Source organism: Heterodontus francisci, chromosome 7 (genome assembly GCF_036365525.1).
Source record: "Heterodontus francisci isolate sHetFra1 chromosome 7, sHetFra1.hap1, whole genome shotgun sequence".
Taxonomy (NCBI): domain Eukaryota; kingdom Metazoa; phylum Chordata; class Chondrichthyes; order Heterodontiformes; family Heterodontidae; genus Heterodontus; species Heterodontus francisci.
In genome coordinates, this window is record NC_090377.1 from 136,432,648 (window position 1) to 136,449,739 (window position 17,092).

The 17,092-nt window shown below is 45.4% G+C and overlaps 2 protein-coding genes across 2 annotated transcripts in view; one reads left to right on the forward strand and one right to left on the reverse strand.

Annotated features, from left to right (window-relative positions):
* The window catches only part of cfap410 (cilia and flagella associated protein 410), a 57,164-nt gene extending 42,988 nt beyond the window's left edge, over positions 1-14,176 (reverse strand). The window contains exons 1-2 of the mRNA XM_068036238.1: positions 14,072-14,176; positions 3,511-3,529 (exon numbers count right to left, since the gene is read on the reverse strand). Of these exons, the coding sequence (XP_067892339.1) occupies positions 3,511-3,529; positions 14,072-14,148 (96 nt within the window). The 5' untranslated portion in view covers positions 14,149-14,176. The remainder of the gene's footprint in view (positions 1-3,510; positions 3,530-14,071) is intronic.
* The window catches only part of trpm2 (transient receptor potential cation channel, subfamily M, member 2), a 347,573-nt gene continuing 339,106 nt past the window's right edge, over positions 8,626-17,092 (forward strand). Inside the window, exon 1 of the mRNA XM_068036234.1 lies at positions 8,626-8,767. The gene's annotated coding sequence lies outside the window, so the exon portion shown is untranslated. The remainder of the gene's footprint in view (positions 8,768-17,092) is intronic.

The following is a 17,092-nucleotide window of genomic DNA, read 5'->3' on the forward strand; positions in this document are numbered from 1 at the left end:
TCTGCCTTAAAAATATTCAACGACCCCGCCTCCACCACCTTCTGAGGCAGAGAGTTCCAAACCCTCTCAGAGAAAAAATTTCTCCTCATCTCTGTCCTAAAAGGGCAACCCCTAATTTTAAAACAGTGCCTAGTTCCGGACTCCCCCACAAGAGGAAACATCCTTTCCACATCCACCTTGTCAAGACTGTTCAGGATCTTATAAACTTCAATCAAGTCTCTCCTCACTCTTCTAAACTCCAGTGAAAACAAGCCCAGTTTTTTTGTGTGTTAATAAGTTGATGGGAAATACCTTTCTCTGTAATTTAGTGTATTAGTTATTTACTAGGTATTGTTTAGTTAATGTTGATTTTTAGTTTAGTTGTTACAGTAAAAGTCTTAAAATGTGAAATCTTGTACGATTCTTTAATTGTTCTGGGGAGTTCATATCTCCCGTTTTAAAGTTAGCTGTCTCAACTGAGGTAGATCATATTATTTCAGGAATTCCTCTTCGCTGATTACATTGTTACTATCTCAGACTATTAGGATAATTGAAGCTCCTCATTCTCAGTACAGCTCTTCCATTTTTATAAAATTTGTTCATCTATCTCCTTCCCACTATTTGGTTGCCTAAAATATACACCAACAGCACAATAGCTCCTCTGTTGTGCCTTAATTCGAACGAAATAGATTCTTTGAATGCTCAGATACATCATTCCTTTCCAGTGCTGTAATAAGTTGATCAAAACTGCCACCACCTTCCTTTTTTCCTTCTCTATCGTTCCCGAATAGATAGAATATTAAATTCCCAATGTTTCCATTGTTGGAACCAGATCTTTTAGTACCACTATATCATAATCCCTTGTGGCAATTTGGGCATTCAACCACCTTATTTACCACACTTCATGCATTTTATAAACATTCACTCCAAACCCATCCTAGTCTACCTTGCATTTCCCCTTTTTATTCCGTCCTATTTTTGAACTATGCTTTATTCTAATGCCGTTTGTCTCTCCCAGTCCTCTGGGCACCTTGTTTCTCCCCTCTAACATTTCATCCTGGTGCTGTTCTCCCGCCAAACAATTAGTTTAAACCTTCATATAGGCCAGGCCTGGTAAGGATGGTAGGTTACCTTCCCTAAAGGACATTAGTGAACTAGTTGGGTTTTTAATGACAATCCTGACAGCTTCATGATCATTTCTCACCATATTCCTCAACACCCTGCTCTGCCCACCTCACTTTCTCACCAAATCTCACATGACCCAAATATTCTTACAGTATCCCTCAACCACAGAGTCATTTATAGCACAGGGAGGAGTCCATGTCAGCTCTCCACAGAGCTATGCAGTCAGTCCCACTCCCCAGCTCGATCCCCGTAGCCCTGCAAGTCTACTGCTCTCAAGTGGCCATCCAACTTCCTCTTGAAGGGTGGTTCCACTTCCACCACCCTTGTGAACAACGAGTTCCAGGTCATTGCCACCCGCTGCATAAAAAAGTTCATCCTCATAGTCCCCCTGCATCTTTTGCCCAAAACTTTCAAGCTGTGTCCCCTAGTCCTTGTACCACTTGTTAATGGGAACAGATTTTCCTTAACCCACAACACCAGCAATCCTCCAAATTTTTTAACCCAATTTGCACCTTTAACCGAGATTCCCAATCACAACTACTGCTGTCTGACCATTACCTACAACCCCTCGGTCTGAACATCTTCTGAATGGGTCCCTTGGTCCTACCTACCCACCAAAGCATGCCACCCAACCTACCTCTCACCAAATCCCCCAAACCCAACAGCCCACCTTCTCACCAAATCCCCAACCAAACCCTTACATCCTCAACTTATGCCTGTACCCCACCTGCACCTTTAAACCATATTGTTCCCCATGATCTTCTCACCGTAGCCCTCCCCCACCTCACATTATCTCTTCATCCCACCTTCTCACCATATACCTCCAGCCCCTGCCTCCTCACAAAATCGCCCTGTCCAACCTTTTTAACCAATCGTTAACTACCAAGCCATCATCTCACCAGAACTTCACTGTGACCATTTCTTTACCCAAAGAGTGGTGAGAATGTGGAACCTACAACCACAAGGAGTGGTTGAAGCGAATAGTATAGATGCATTTAAAAGGATAGCTAGGCAAACATATGAGGAAGAAGGGATAGAGGGTTATGATGATAGATCTTGAAGAAAGATGGGAGGGGGCTCGATTGGAGCATAAATGCCAGCATGGACTGTTTAGGCTGAATGTTTCTCTGCCACATATCCTATGTAACACCCACCATATCCTTCTACCCAACCTGCAACCTTAAGCTACCACTTCAGACCATGACCCACCTATGGGCAGCACAGTGGCGCAGTGGTTAGCACCGCAGCCTCACAGCTCCAGCAACCCGGGTTCAATTCTGGGTACTGCCTGTGTGGAGTTTGCAAGTTCTCCCTGTGTCTGCGTGGGTTTTCGCCGGGTGCTCCGGTTTCCTCCCACAGCCAAAGACTTGCAGGTTGATAGGTAAATTGGCCATTATAAATTGCCCCTAGTATAGGTAGGTGGTCAGGAATATAGGGACAGGTGGGGATGTGGTAGGAATATGGGCTTAGTGTAGGATTAGTATAAATGGGTAGTTGATGGTCGGCACAGACTCGGCGGGCCGAAGGGCCTGTTTCAAAAATAAAAATAAAATAAAATAAATAAACCAGCGTAACCCTCAGCCCCACCTCCTCACTGCATCCATCTAACCCTCATCTTCTCATAATAACCCTCTACCCAACTCACGCCCTAAAACAATAGCCCCAATCACAACTACCAACTTCAGACCATGACCCATAATCCCCCTCACCATATCCCTCTAGCCCACTGAATTTCACCACCAGTTTCTCACTGCATCCCTCTATCCAACCTTCCCACTATATCCCACAGCCCACACCTCCACCATATCTGGCAAGTTCATCTGCCCACCATATCCCTCTACCTCACCTGCACTAAAACCATTTCCCTCCATCCGATTTCCTCACATTCTCAACACCTCACAACCCCATCTTCCCACCACATCCTTCCATCCCAATTTCTCACCAAAACTCCTTACCACACCTACGCAACTTCTCACCATATTACTCCATCTCCTCACCTACCCAACATCCCATAATCCTACCTTCTCTCCTAGATGAATTTTGGCATATTTTATAGGCACTATTCATTTTGAGAGCTTCCTGAAATGAGAACCTTTAACGAAGTGTTTCTAAATTACTCTGAAGAGCTGTCTTGCCTTCAAAAAGAGCATTTCTGGCATTTTGTAACAGTAGTCAATGCACTTAAAGTGATATGCTGTCCTCAATTTACTCACTTCTGCTTTTTGTTTTCATTTTTCCCTAGAAAGGAACGGTCTTAAATTCCTGCACAAGTTCAGATGTGAGTATAGCTGTCTACCTCTTTTCAGATGATTCATTTCCTGCAATTTCTAAAACATTTCCCTTATAATATTAAAACATTGCACTGCACTGGTCAAGGGAAACGGGATGGGGAGATAAAATACTTACATCTTTCAGATTACTCCCCCTGTAACAGAAAAAAAAAATTAAATTTAAATGAATTCATGTATTTCTAGACAGAATTTGTACAGAAACTATTACAACACAACTGTTGCACTATGACTCAGCCAGGAACTAGCATCACCAGTTTATCAAGGATTCATTATTTTTATACAAACTTGCACAATATTTCAAACCACTGAATGCAAACACAATTTTAAGGGGGTAGAATAATTGTCAGATGAAAGAAATAATAGAACAGCACACTCATCTCAATAATAGGTTTAAAATTATGACCCTTGAGATCCAAAGAGGTATGTCAAATTCTGGCTCAGACTGCAAACATGAGCCTTGGGCCAGGATTTGGTGAAAAAAAAGTGAACAATGCTTACTGTTACTGTGTAAATAACCCAGAAACTTGTGCGTGAGGAAGAGATACCTCAGGAAATGTGGATCACAAGTTGTCTCAGGTTTTGAGACTCTTCTCCGCTGGCCTGACAAATATGGCATCTCGCACTTAACCTCCCCGAGTTAAGAGGTTGCTGCATTTGCAGGTTAACTGACCATTAAATTCGCCACAGAAAGTTAAATCTAGTAATAATCAGCGCAAGTACCCTTAATGTAATAAATGCAGCTGCATACAACTTGCATTGCCCTCCCGGGAGCAGTGTAGCCGTTCCAGACCGATAATTAACCCATCGTCCCCTATCCATTGGTAGCTCATCAAAAGGAGGATGATCCAACTATTTGCACTTTGGAGGTAGGCTGTTGGCCAAATGTTTTATTTGTGGTTTCCTTCACTCATGGTATTTCTTTGTTATTTCCTACATTACAACATTTCAAAAGTATTTTATTGCTTTCAAGCATTTTTAGACATCCAGTGATTGTGAAATGCAAGTCTCATTTATGGGATATTACCATTGATCGAATCAAAAATGTCAATCCCATGCAGAAGCTGTAAGGTTATCAATTAAAAATGACTACTGATCTCTAAAATCTTAGTGATGCAAAGAACAAAGAAGAAATTAAACCTCTCACGACAGCTCCTGATCTTCGCTGTAATCTCTACGGCCTTTAAAGATTAGAACCACATAAGTCCATAGAGTTGGTGTTAATTGTTCAGATTTTCCTTGAGCACAGCATCTTGTGGCCTGCTCCATTAGTCATTTTCCTGTACTCTTCAGCTCAAAAGTGTTTGTGTCATGGATTGCTGAAAGCACAATTTGGCAATGGCAACGGCCGTCTGGGACTTTGACAGACGACGGGACCAACAGTCTCTCTCCAGAGGACTGAAGGAGAAGGAAAAAAAAGAGGGACAGAGCTTACTGAAGAAATAAATGGTGTGTGAATGATGTATGCCTTTATTAAAGTGTAAATAACTTGTGATGAGGAAGGGATACCCTGAAATCACAAGTTACTGTTAGCCTTGTGAAATTGGCGCCTCGCCCATAACCTCCCCATGATTTTCACGAAGTTGCTACATTCACACATTAATTAGGTGACGCAGAGGCATAGTGGTAATGTCACTAGACTAGTAACCCAGAGCCCCAGGCTAATGCCCTGGGGACATGGGTTCGAATCCCACCATGGCAGATGGTGGAATTTGAATTCAATTTAAAAAATATGGAATTAAAAAGCTAATCTAGTGGTGAACATGAAACCATTGTTGATTGCTGTAAAAACCCATCTTGTTCACTAATGTCCTTTAGGGAAGGAAATCTGCTGTCCTTACCTGGTCTAGCCCTCTGATACGGCCAAGCAAGCCACTCAATTGTATCAAACTACTACAAAAAAGTCTAAGGAAAGGAATGAAACCAGGTGGACTACCTGGCATCGACCTAGGCACTGGAAATGACAACAGCAAACCCAGCCCTGTCGACTCTGCAAATTCCTCCTTACTAACATTTGGGGGCTTCTGCCAAAATTGGGAGAGCTGTCCCACAGATGAGTCAAGCAACAGCCTCATGGAATCATACCTTACAGACAGACAATGTCCTTGACAACACCATCACCATCCCTAGACTGTCCTGTCCCAACGGTAGGACAGATCCACCAGAGATGGCCGCTCAGCACTATACAGTTGGGAGGGTGTTACCCTGGGAGTCCTCAACATTGACTCTGGACCCCATGAAGTCTCATAGCATCAGCTCAAACATGGGCAAGAAAACTTCCTGATGATTACCACCCCCCACCCACTGATGAATCAGTGCTTCTCTATGTTGAACACCAACTGGAAGAAGCACTGAGGGTATCAAGGGCATAGAATGTACTCTGGGTGAGGGACTTCAATGTCCATCACCAGGAGTGGCTCGGCAGCACCACTACTGACCAAGCTCTAAAGGACGTAGCTGCTAATCTGGGTCTGTGGCAGGTGGTGAAGGAAAAACCAACTTGACCTCGTCCTCACCAGTCTGCCTGTCGCAGATGCATCTGTCCATGACAGTATTGGTAGGCGTGACGACCGCACAGTCCTTGTGGAGACAAAGTCCCGTCTTCACATTGAGGATACCCACCATCGTGTTGTGCGACACTATCACCATGCTAAATGAGATAGATTTCGAACAGATCTAGCAACTCAAAACTTGGCATCCATGAGGTGCTGTGGGCTATCAGCAGCAGCAGAATTGTACTCAACCACAATCTGTAACCTCATGGCCCAGCATATCCCCCACTCTACTATTACCATCAGGTCAGGGGACCAACCTTGGCTCAATAAAGAATACAGGAGGGCATGCCAGGAGCAGCATCAAAAATGAGGCGTCACCCTGGTAAAACGACAACATAGGACTACTTGCATGCCAAACAGCGGAAGCAGCATGCAATAGACAGGGCTCAGCTATCCCACAACCAACAGATCAGATCTAAGCTCTGCAGTCCTGCCACGTCCAGTCGTGAATGGTGGTGGACAATTAAACAACTAACAGGAGGAGGTGGCTACACAAATATCCCCATCCTCAAAGATGGGGGAGCCCAGCACATCAGTGCAAAAGACAAGGCTGAAGCATTTGCAACAATCTTCAGTCAAAAGTATCAAGTGGATGATCCATCTTGGCCTCCTCCTGAAGTTCCCAGCATCACAGATGCCAGTCTTCAGCCAATCCAATTCACTTCACGTGATATCAAGAAATGATTGAAGGCACTGGATACTGCAAAAGCTATGGGCCCTGACAACATTCTGGCAGACTGGTGCTCCAGAACTTGCCGAACCCCTAGCCAAGCTGTTCCAGTACAGCTACAACACTGATATCTACCCGGCAATGTGGAAAATTGCCCAGGTATGTCCTGTACACAAAAAGGTCAAATCCAACCCGGCCAATTACCGCCCCATCAGTCTACGCTCAATCATCAGTAAAGTGATGGAAGGGGTGGACAACAGTGCTATCAAGCAGCACTTGCTCAGCAATAAACTGCTCACTGAAGCTCAGTTTCAGTTCTGCCAGGGCCACTCAGCTCCTGACGTCATTACAGCCTTGGTCCATACATGAAACAAAAGAGCTGAACTCAAGAAGTGAGAGGAGAGTGACTGCCCTTGACATTAACGCAGCATTTGACTGAGTATTGCATCAATGAGCCCTAGCAAAATTGGAGTCAATGGGAATCGGGGGAAAACTCTCTGCTGGATGGAGTCATACCTAGTGCAAAGGAAGATGGTTCCTGGAGGTCAATCATCTCAGTCCCAGGACATCACTGCAGGAGTTCCTCAGGGTTGTATTCTAGGCCAGACCATCTTCAGCTGCTTCATCTTCCCTCCATCATAAAGTCAGAGATGGGGATGTTCGCTGATGATCGCACAACATTCAGCACCATTTTCAACTCCTCAGATACTGGAGCAGCCCATGTCCATATGCAGCAAGACCTGGACAATATCCAGGCTTGGGCTGATAAGTGGCAAGTAACGCTCCCACCACACAAGTCCCAGGCAATGACCATCTCAAATGAGAGAGAATCTAACCATCTCCCCTTGACGTTGAATGGCATTACCATCGCTGAACCCCCCACTATCAATATCCTGGGGGTTACCATTGACCAGAAACTGAACTGGACTAGCTGCATAAATGCTGTGGCTAAAAGGGCACATCAGAGGCTGGGAATTCTGCAGTAAGTAACTCACCTCCTGTCTCCCCAAAGCCTGTCCACCATCTACAAGACACAAGTCAGGAGTGTGATGGAATATTCTCCACTTGCCTGGATGTGCAGCTCCAACAACACTCAAGAAGCTCAACACCATGCAGGACAAAGCAGCCCGCTGGATTGGCACCCGATCCAAAACCTTCAACATTCACTCCCTCCACCACCAACGCACAGTGGAAGCAGTGTGTACTATATACAAGATGAACAGCATAAACTCACCAAAGGTCCTTCGACAGCACCTTCCAAACCTGCGACCTCTACCACCTGGAAGGACAAGGGCAGCTGATGCATGGGAACACCACCAACTACAAGTTCCCATCCAAGCCACACACCATCCTGACTTGGAACTATAAATCGCTGTTCCTTCACTGTCACTGGGTCAAAATCCTGGAACTCCTTTCCTAACAGCACTGTTAGTGTACCTACACCCCAAGAGCTGCAGCAGTTCAAGGCAGCTCACCACACCACCTTCTCCAGGGCAATTCGGGATGGGCAATAAATGCTGGCCTAGCCAGTGATGCCCACATCCCATGAACGAATAAAAAGATTTGCCCATTAAATTCAGCACAGAAAGTCAAGCCGAGTAATTATCAGCGCCAGTACCCTTAACAACATGATAACTGTTGCAATCAATCTTTAAACTAGAAAGTGGGCAAGTTCTCATCCATTCAGGTTGTGAATTGCGAGAGATGTTAAAACGTCAAATTTTAACATTAAGTTCTTTTTTTCCCTCCTCACTTTCCCATCTCTCAATCTGATCTTTCTTATCTTTTCTATTTTCTCTTTTAGTACCTGATTTGACATTGAATTCACCTATTCTAACTCACCCTCCTTCTCAGTTCTTCAGTAAAAGATGAATATTGATTTTATATTCACTTCTCCAATTTCTGACTTTTGCCTGCCAGTAGAATTTCTGTTTGAGGGTACGAAATCAGTTTCACTTCCAGTAAAATGTTTAACTGGAACTATAAATTACCAGACAGACAGAGACTTGTACTGATACCACAAGCTTTCTTTGTCGCAGTCTCATGGGTATCTCAGCTGTCCTCTGCATGAATAACTCCTCCAAGGACCCATCTGCAGGAGGCAAGTGACAATTCACCTGTAGGAATCTTGGACAGCCATAACTCATCAGGTGAGTGAATTGATTCACAGCCTAGTCAAGATAATGTCATAAATTTAAGTGATTTCTGTTATAGTGGACCGATAGCAGCTAATAAAATGAGGTAATGTAAAAATATACACTTTGATTATGCGAGAACCTGTACGATTTAAAAAGGTAGGTGATTAGAAGCCAATCTTTAGAATTTGACGAGGCCCGATCAGACATTAAGCCATCAATCTGGAGCCTGCGATGTGTGTATTCTCCGGCCGCATACTGTAAGGGTAACACTAAGCACAGGTGTAATTATTGGCAATAATTACACACTTAATTCCTATGAAAGGCAATAAATGCCTTTGAACCTTATTATCTTGTGGAATAACTTATGAATTTCTATAAAATAAAAACAGCAAATGCTGGAAATATTCAGTAGCTCTGGCAGCATCTGCAAAGAGAGAAACAGAGTTAATATTTCAGGTTGATGACCCTTCATTAGAACCCAGTCATCAATACTTGCTTAAATTAAAAGCAAAATACTGCAGATGCTAGAAATCTGAAATAAAAACAAGAAATGCTGGGATCACTCAGCAGGTCTGGCAGCATCTGTGGAGAGAGAAGCAGAGTTAACGTTTCAGGTCAGTGACCCTTCTTCAGAACTGGCAAGTATTAGAAATGTAAAAGATTTTAAGCAAGTAAAGTGGGGGTGGGGCAACAGATAACAAAGGAGAAGGTATAGATAGGACAAGGTTACAGAATAGCTGACCAGAAGGTCATGGAGCAAAGATATGTTAATGGTGTTTTGAAGGACAAAGGATTAGCACAGAAAGGGTGTTAACGGACTGAAAATTGAACAGCCGCAAGTACAAACATGAAAAAAACAGTGGGTAAGCAAACTGAACAAACTGAGGTGAAATGAAACAACATAAACCAAAAAAAATATAAAAAATGGAAGAAGAAAAAAATAACTAAAAATAAAAGTAAAATGGGGGGCCCTTCATGCTCTGAAATTATTGAACTCAATGTTCAGTCCGGCAGGCTGTAGTGTGCCTAATCGATAAATGAGATGCTGTTCCTCGAGCTTGTGTTGATGTTCACTGGAACACTGCAGGATAGAGATGTGAGCATGAGAGCAGGGGGGAGTGTTGAAATGGCAAGCAACCGGAAGCTCGGGGTCCTGCTTGCAGACTGAGTGGATGTGTTCCGCAAAGCGGTCACCCAGTCTGCGTTTGGTCTCCCCAATGTAGAGGAGACCACATTGTGAGCAGCGAATACAGTATACTACATTGAAAGAAGTACAAGTAAATCGCTGCTTTACCTGAAAGGAGATCTTAACTACAAAGAAATATACACGCTCCTCACACTTTTCGTAGGTGGGAGTGAAGGACACAGGGAGGGGAGTTTAAAAAGACAGTTTGCAGTAAATAAAAGAAGCCGGGGGTTATCTTTGCATTCCAGGTTGGTCCTGTAATAGTGAGCAGTTTTGGCAGATGAGAGCAGGACCCGATAGTGCTCTATGTGCTCCAGCCAGATGCGGCTGTGAATGACTAAACCAGTTGTCCACCATATCCGATCACGTCTGCTTCCCTTGGACTAAAGGAAGTAGAGATGAGAGCTGTACCAGGAAAGTGACCAGCAGGGCAGTGAGCAATGGTTTTAATATGGACTGTGACATCAGGCATGAAGGTGAGGGTGTGGTTAAGCAGATCAGTAGCTGCAGAAATGTCACAAATGAACAGAGGGCCAGGGCAAAGGCCAGTTGGAATTTAGAAAGTGAATTGGGAGATAATTTATTCTCGGGGCAACCAGAGAAAGAAGTAGGGTTGGGGGCTGGGGGGGCACAGCTGGAATTAGGGTTGTGAGGAGCAGGGTGTGGGGCAGACAAAGCAGGAAGTAGGGCTGTGAGGAGAAGGGAGATATGGGTGGAAAGCAATACATAGAAGTGATTAGAAATAGCCTGGTCTGATTGGTCTGAGAGGAGTAGCGAGGTAATGCATGATGGCAAGCTCAAGGGGATGGACCTGAATATGGCAGTTTATAGGGAAGGCAAGATTAAGGTGTGATTGAGGAAGGATACGAGGGCAGTAAACTCAGAGGAGAGCAGGAATTTTATTTTATTTATTTTTTTATTTAGAGATACAGCACTGAAACAGGCCCTTCGGCCCACCGAGTCTGTGCCGACCAACAATCACCCATTTATACTAACTCTACAGTAATCCCATATTCCCTACCACCTACCTACACTAGGGGCAATTTACAATGGCCAATTTACCCATCACCTGCAAGTCTTTGGCTGTGGGAGGAAACCAGAGCACCCGGCGAAAACCCACATGGTCACAGGGAGAACTTGCAAACTCCGCACAGGCAGTACCCAGAATCGAACCCGGGTCCCTGGAGCTGTGAGGCTGCGGTGCTAACCACTGCGCCCGCCCAAGTTATTGAGTTGGAGATTGTAAAATCACTGATAAGTCACTCTGTGCACAGCTTGAGTGCAGAAAGCACTGAAGGTATCTTCGGTGAGAACATTTACGGTATTTGAGACTTTTTTTTTTTATTTATTTGTTCATGGGATGTGCGCGTCACTGGCCAGGCCAGCATTTATTGCCCATTCCTAATTGCCCTTGAGAAGGTGATGGTGAGCTGCCTTCTTGAACCGCTGCAGTCCATGTGAGGTAGGTACACCCATGGATACACCCATGTAGGTACACCCACAGTGCTATTAGGAAGGGAGCTCCAGGATTTTGACCCAGCAACAGTGAAGGAACGGCGATATAGTTCCAAGTCAGGATGGTGTGTGACTTGGAGGGGAATTTGCAGGTGGTGGTGTTCTTATGCATGTGCTACCCTTATCCTTCTAGCTGGTAGAGGTCACGGGTTTGGAAGGTGCTATTTAAGGAGGCTTGGCGCATTGCTACAGTGCATTTTGTCGATTTAACACACTGCTACCACTGTGCGTCAGTGATGAAGGGAGTGAATGTTTGTGGATGGGGCGCTGATCATGCAGGCTCCTTTGTTCTGGATAGTGTCGAGCTTCTCCAGTGTTGTTGGAGCTGCACCCATCCAGGCAACTGGAGAGTATTCCATCACACTCCTGACTTGTGCCTTGTAGATGGTGGACAGGCTTTGGGGAGTCAGGAGTTACTCACGGCAGGATTCCTAGCCTCCGACCCGTTCTTGTAGCCACGGTATTTATATGGCTACTCCAGTTCAGTTTCTGGTCAATGCTAACTCCCTGCATGTTGATAGTGGGGGAATTCAGTGATGATAATGCCATTGAATGTCAAGGAGAGATGGTTAGATTCGCTGTTGTTGGAGATGTTCATTGCTTGGCACATGTGTGGCGCAAAGGTTACTCGCCACTTATCAGCCCAAGCCTGGATATTGTCCAGGTGTTGCTGCATTTCTACACAGACTGCTTGAGTATCTCAGGAGTTGTGAATGGTGCAATCAGCAAACATCCCCACTTCTGATTGAATGAAGGTCATTAATGAAGCAGCTGAAGATGGTTGGGCCCAGGACACTACCCTGAGGAACTCCTGCAGTGATGACCTGGAGCAGAGATGATAGACATCCAATAATCACAAACATCTTCCTTTGCAACAGGTACAACTCCAACCAGAGAGTTTTCACCCCGATTTCCATTAATTCTAGTTTTGCAAGGACTCCTTGATGCCATACTCAGTCAAATGCTGCATTACTGTCAAGAGCAGTCACTCTCACCTCACCAGCAGAAAACAAGGAGTTCAAAATAAAGGCGAGAGGGTGGGAGAAGTGATATGCTCAAAGGAGAAGAAAGCAAACAGATGGAGGTTACAACAGTTACTGGTCGGGGGTAATAGGGGTGGGGGGGTTTCCAGTGTCAGATTCCTAATGGGCTGAATGGCCTCCTTCTGTCCTGTTGAGTCCATGCTGGTCTCTCTGTGGACCAATCCAGGCAGTCCCATTTCCCCCACTCTATCCCCCATAGACCTGCAACTTTATTTGTCTCAAGTGCCCATCCAATTTCCTTTTGAAAGTTTTTCCACCACCCTCATAGGCAGCAAGCTCCAGGTAATGGCCAGACACTCCATTTAAAAAAAAATCTTCCTCACCTTGCCCCTGCATCTCTTGCCCAAAAGCTTAAAATCAGTGTCCCTTAGACCTTGTACCACCTGCTAATGGGAATAGCTTTCTTCGTCTACCCTATCCAAACTTGTCTGAATCTTGTACACCTCAAAAAATCTCCCCTCAATCGCCTTTGTTCTAAGGAGAACAACCCCAGCTTCTCCAACCTAGCCTTGTAACTAAAATCCCTCGTCCCTGGAACTATTCTGGTAAATCTTCTCTGCACCCGGTCATGGACCCTCACATCCTTCCTAAAGCATAGTGACCAGGACTGGTTGCAATACTCAAGTTGTGGCCTAACTAGAGTTTTAGAAAGGTTCAGCATTACTTCCATGGTTTTGTGCAAAATACCTCCATTTATGAAGATCAAGATCCCATGTGCTTTGCAAACTACTCTCTCAATATGTCCTGTCACATTTAAAAATCAATGCACATGAACCCCCAGGTCTCACTGTCCCTGCACACTCTTTAGAACTGTGCCATTAAATCTGTAGTGCCTCTCCCTATCCCTTCTGTCAAAATGCATCACTTTACACTTCTCTTTATTAAATTCTACCTGCCACTTGTCTGTCCATTCTGCTAGCCTCTGTATGTCCTATCGCAGGCAACTGGTATCTTCCTTGCTGTTTGCCACACCTCCAAGTTTGGTATCAGCAAATTTTGAAATGTCACTCTTTATTCCAATATCCGAATCACATACCTAGCATATCCAATAACAGCATTGACCCTTGGGGGAACACTACTGTCTAACATCCTCCAGTCTGAAAAACACCATTTAGCATAACTGGTTGTTTCCTGGCCTTAAACCAAGTTTTTTTTCCAATCCAAACTGACACTAACCCTATTCCATGAGCCTCAAAATTTGTTAACCAGCCTTTTATGTGGATCTTAAACTCCCCCATGCAGACAAATCCATTGTATTCCTTCATCAACCTTCTCTGTTACTTCTTCCAATTTTTTTTTATGAGTAGGTTACAGCAATTACTGACAGGCATTACACAAGTGATGACCATGTTACAATAATACTCATTAACCAGCAGTACACTGGAAACAGTGTGGGGGACACTAGTTCTGACTGGGGTTACCCTAGTGAACAGCTAGTTCCAGTAGTTACTGGCTGTGGTTACACTGATTGCTGGCTGTTCGCTGCGGTTTTCAGCTCTCAAAGCCGCACGGCTACGGCTACGGCTCAGGCTCCGCTCACAGTCGGCAGGAAAGGCCGAGGCTCACACTCACCAACAGTTCAACTTCTTGACAGCGTTCAAGTCCGAGGCCTTGGCCCTCGACAAAACCACCTTCCTGCTCAGAAACATGGCGGGGAAGAGGCGGGACCGAGTGTTACCATCACAACCAGGCCGCGCGCTCTTAAAGGAGCAGGGACTGCGCCACCAGTTAAAGGGACAGTGAGTTATTAAAGGGGCAGGGATTGCACTTCCATTTAAAGGGACAGTGTTATTAAAGGGGCTGGGACACTTGAATCACAGGAGACAGCAGAGAGGGAGGCCATTTGGCCCATCCTACCTGTACCAGTGCTTTGAAAGAGCTATCCAATTAGTTCCACATCCCTGCTCTTTCCCCAGAATCCTGGATTTTTTTTTAACCCTTCAAGTACTTATCTAACTTCCTTTTGAAAGTTACTGCTGAATCTGCTTCCACCATCTTTTTTGGCAGTATATTGTAGATGCATTAAAAAAAAGACTCCTCACATTGCCTCTGGCGCAGGCATGGTGCAGAGAGTTAAAGGGACAGGCATACTGCAGACTGTTAAGGGGCAAGCACAATTCAGGAAGTTAAAGGTTAGAGAGTTAAAAAGGCAGGGACTGTACCAAGAATTAAAAGGGTGGGGACAGTACAGAGAGCTAAAGGGGCAGAGAGGTGCTGAGTCCTGCACGGTGTGTTGCCTCTCTGGTGCCAGGGTAAGGGACATCATGGAGAGGATGAAGATCGACACCTTATCCTGAGACTGTGCTCCAGTGTTCTAGATTCCCCAGATAGGGGAAACAATCTCTCAGTGTCTACCCTGTCAAGCTCCTTCAGAATCTCTCATTCTCTGATCTCCCAGATGATCTCGCATTCTTCTAAACTCCAGGGAGTATAGACCCAATTTACTCAGCCTCTCATCATATTACAACCCTTTCATCCCAGGATATTCTGCAGGGGGAATGGAATTAGCCAGAAGTGCTGGTACACGTTGCAACCAATGTCTTGGGTGTACTTGTACAAGGAACACAGAAAGTTAGCATGTGGGTACAGCAAGCAATAAGGAAAGCAAATGGCATGTTAGCCTTTATTACAAGCAAATTGGAGTACACGAACAAACATGTCTTTCTACAATTGTACAGGGCTTTGGTGAAACTACACCTGGAATACTGGGCTGGATTTTATGGGCCCCCCTGAGTGAGATCGGAAACTGGGGGGCCCCATAGAATTGCGAGAGGTGGCAGGGGGCGGAGGGCCCGTCGCTGCCCCACTGCCAAGCAATCGTGCTGGGAGACAGCATTGGCTGATAACGGCCTTCCTGCCCAGGGGCCAAATGAGGCCCTTAAGTGACATATTAACGGCCACTTAAGGGCCTCTTCCTGCCACTGCTGGGATCTAACCAGTGGCGGGGGGGGGGGGGGGCCTCCGCCACACAGGGAGGACGCCTTGTAAAATGAGGCGCCCTCCCTGCGAGCTTGATGGGACGGTGGGGGGGGGGGTGGTGGGCGTCCCTCCTCTGTGGACAAAGTTGTGTCCCACTGAGGGCCCCAGCCAGGAAACAATGCACCTCCCAGGAACCCTTTCCTTTGGGCTTTACCACTAGCCCCCATCCCCTACCAGACTGGACTCAGCAGCCCTGCCTCACTCACCTTGGTTCCGGGCTCCAATGCTGGGACATGGGTCCAAGGCCTCTGCAATACTGGCAGTGGCCACTGTTACCAATGGCGCTGCTGATACAGCTGAGCTGCCGGCCTTCTGATCGGCCAGCAGCTCTTGGAGGCGGGCTCTCCATCTTTAAAGGGACAGGATCCCGACACGGGACACTTAGACAAAAAAAAGGAGGATCGCTCCAGGGGGCTAGGAAAAGGTCACGGCGGGGGTCTCCTTGCCTTTCTGGCCTGGCACCAGGAGCCCCGCCTCCCACACAAAATCCTGACAACTATGTGCAGTTTTGGGCCCTATATCGAAGGAAGGATATACTTGAATTAGAGCAGTACACGAGTTAGGTTCCTGGGATGAAAACGTTGTCCTATGATGAAAGGCTGAGTAAATTGGGCCTGTAATTTCTGCAGTTTAGAACAGAAGTCATCTGAGAGATCAGAGAATGGGAGATTCTGTAGGAGCTTGACAGGGTAGACACAGAGATTGTTTCCGCTGATTGGGGAATCTAGAACACAGGCACACAGTCTCAGGAAAAGGAGTCGATCATTTAAGACTGAGATGAGGAGAAACCTCTTCCCTCAAAGGTTTATGAATCTTTGAAATTCTCTACCCCAGAGGATTGTGGATGCTCCATTGTTGAGTATATTTAAAGCTTTGATAAACAGATGTTTGGTGTCTCAGGGAATATAGGGATATGGAGAGTTTGCAGGAAAGTGGAGTTCAGGCAGAAGATCAGCCATGATCATATTGAATGATGGAGCAGCTCGAGGGCCCTATGGTCTAGTCCTGCTCCTGTTTCTTATGTTATTTTGTTGTTATGACATAGAAAGGGCAAATATTGAGGTGCTATGATCAGACTTTCAGGAGCTAGGGAGGACCTCGAAGATAGTTATCTCTGGATTACTCCCAGTGCAACACGCGGGTGAGAATAAAAATAAAAGATAGGGAGGATCAATGCGTGACTTGAGGTGTGGTGTAGGAGGGTGGGCTTCAGATTCTTGCAGCATTGGGACCAGTCCTGGGGCAGGAGGCACCTACTCAAAAGGAACGGGTTGCACCTCAACTTGACTAGGATCAATGGTCTTGTGGAGAAGTTCACTAATGTGTTCGGGTCGGGTTTAAACTAAATTGGCAAGGGGATGGGCACCAGCATTTAGAAGTGGAAAAGAGGTATAAGGTACAAAAAGGATTGGGAGTGTTGGATAGTACTACAGAAGGAAGTAGTACCATAGTCGATAGGAGTAGACGAAGAAGGACCATGAGGAAAAAAGACAGGTGTAGAATGCAAGTATGTAAATACATAAAGTGTGCTGAATTCAGTTGGTGAGCTACAAGCCATGGAAATATGATATAATGGCAATAACAGAAATGTGGCTTACAAATAGTGAGGACTGG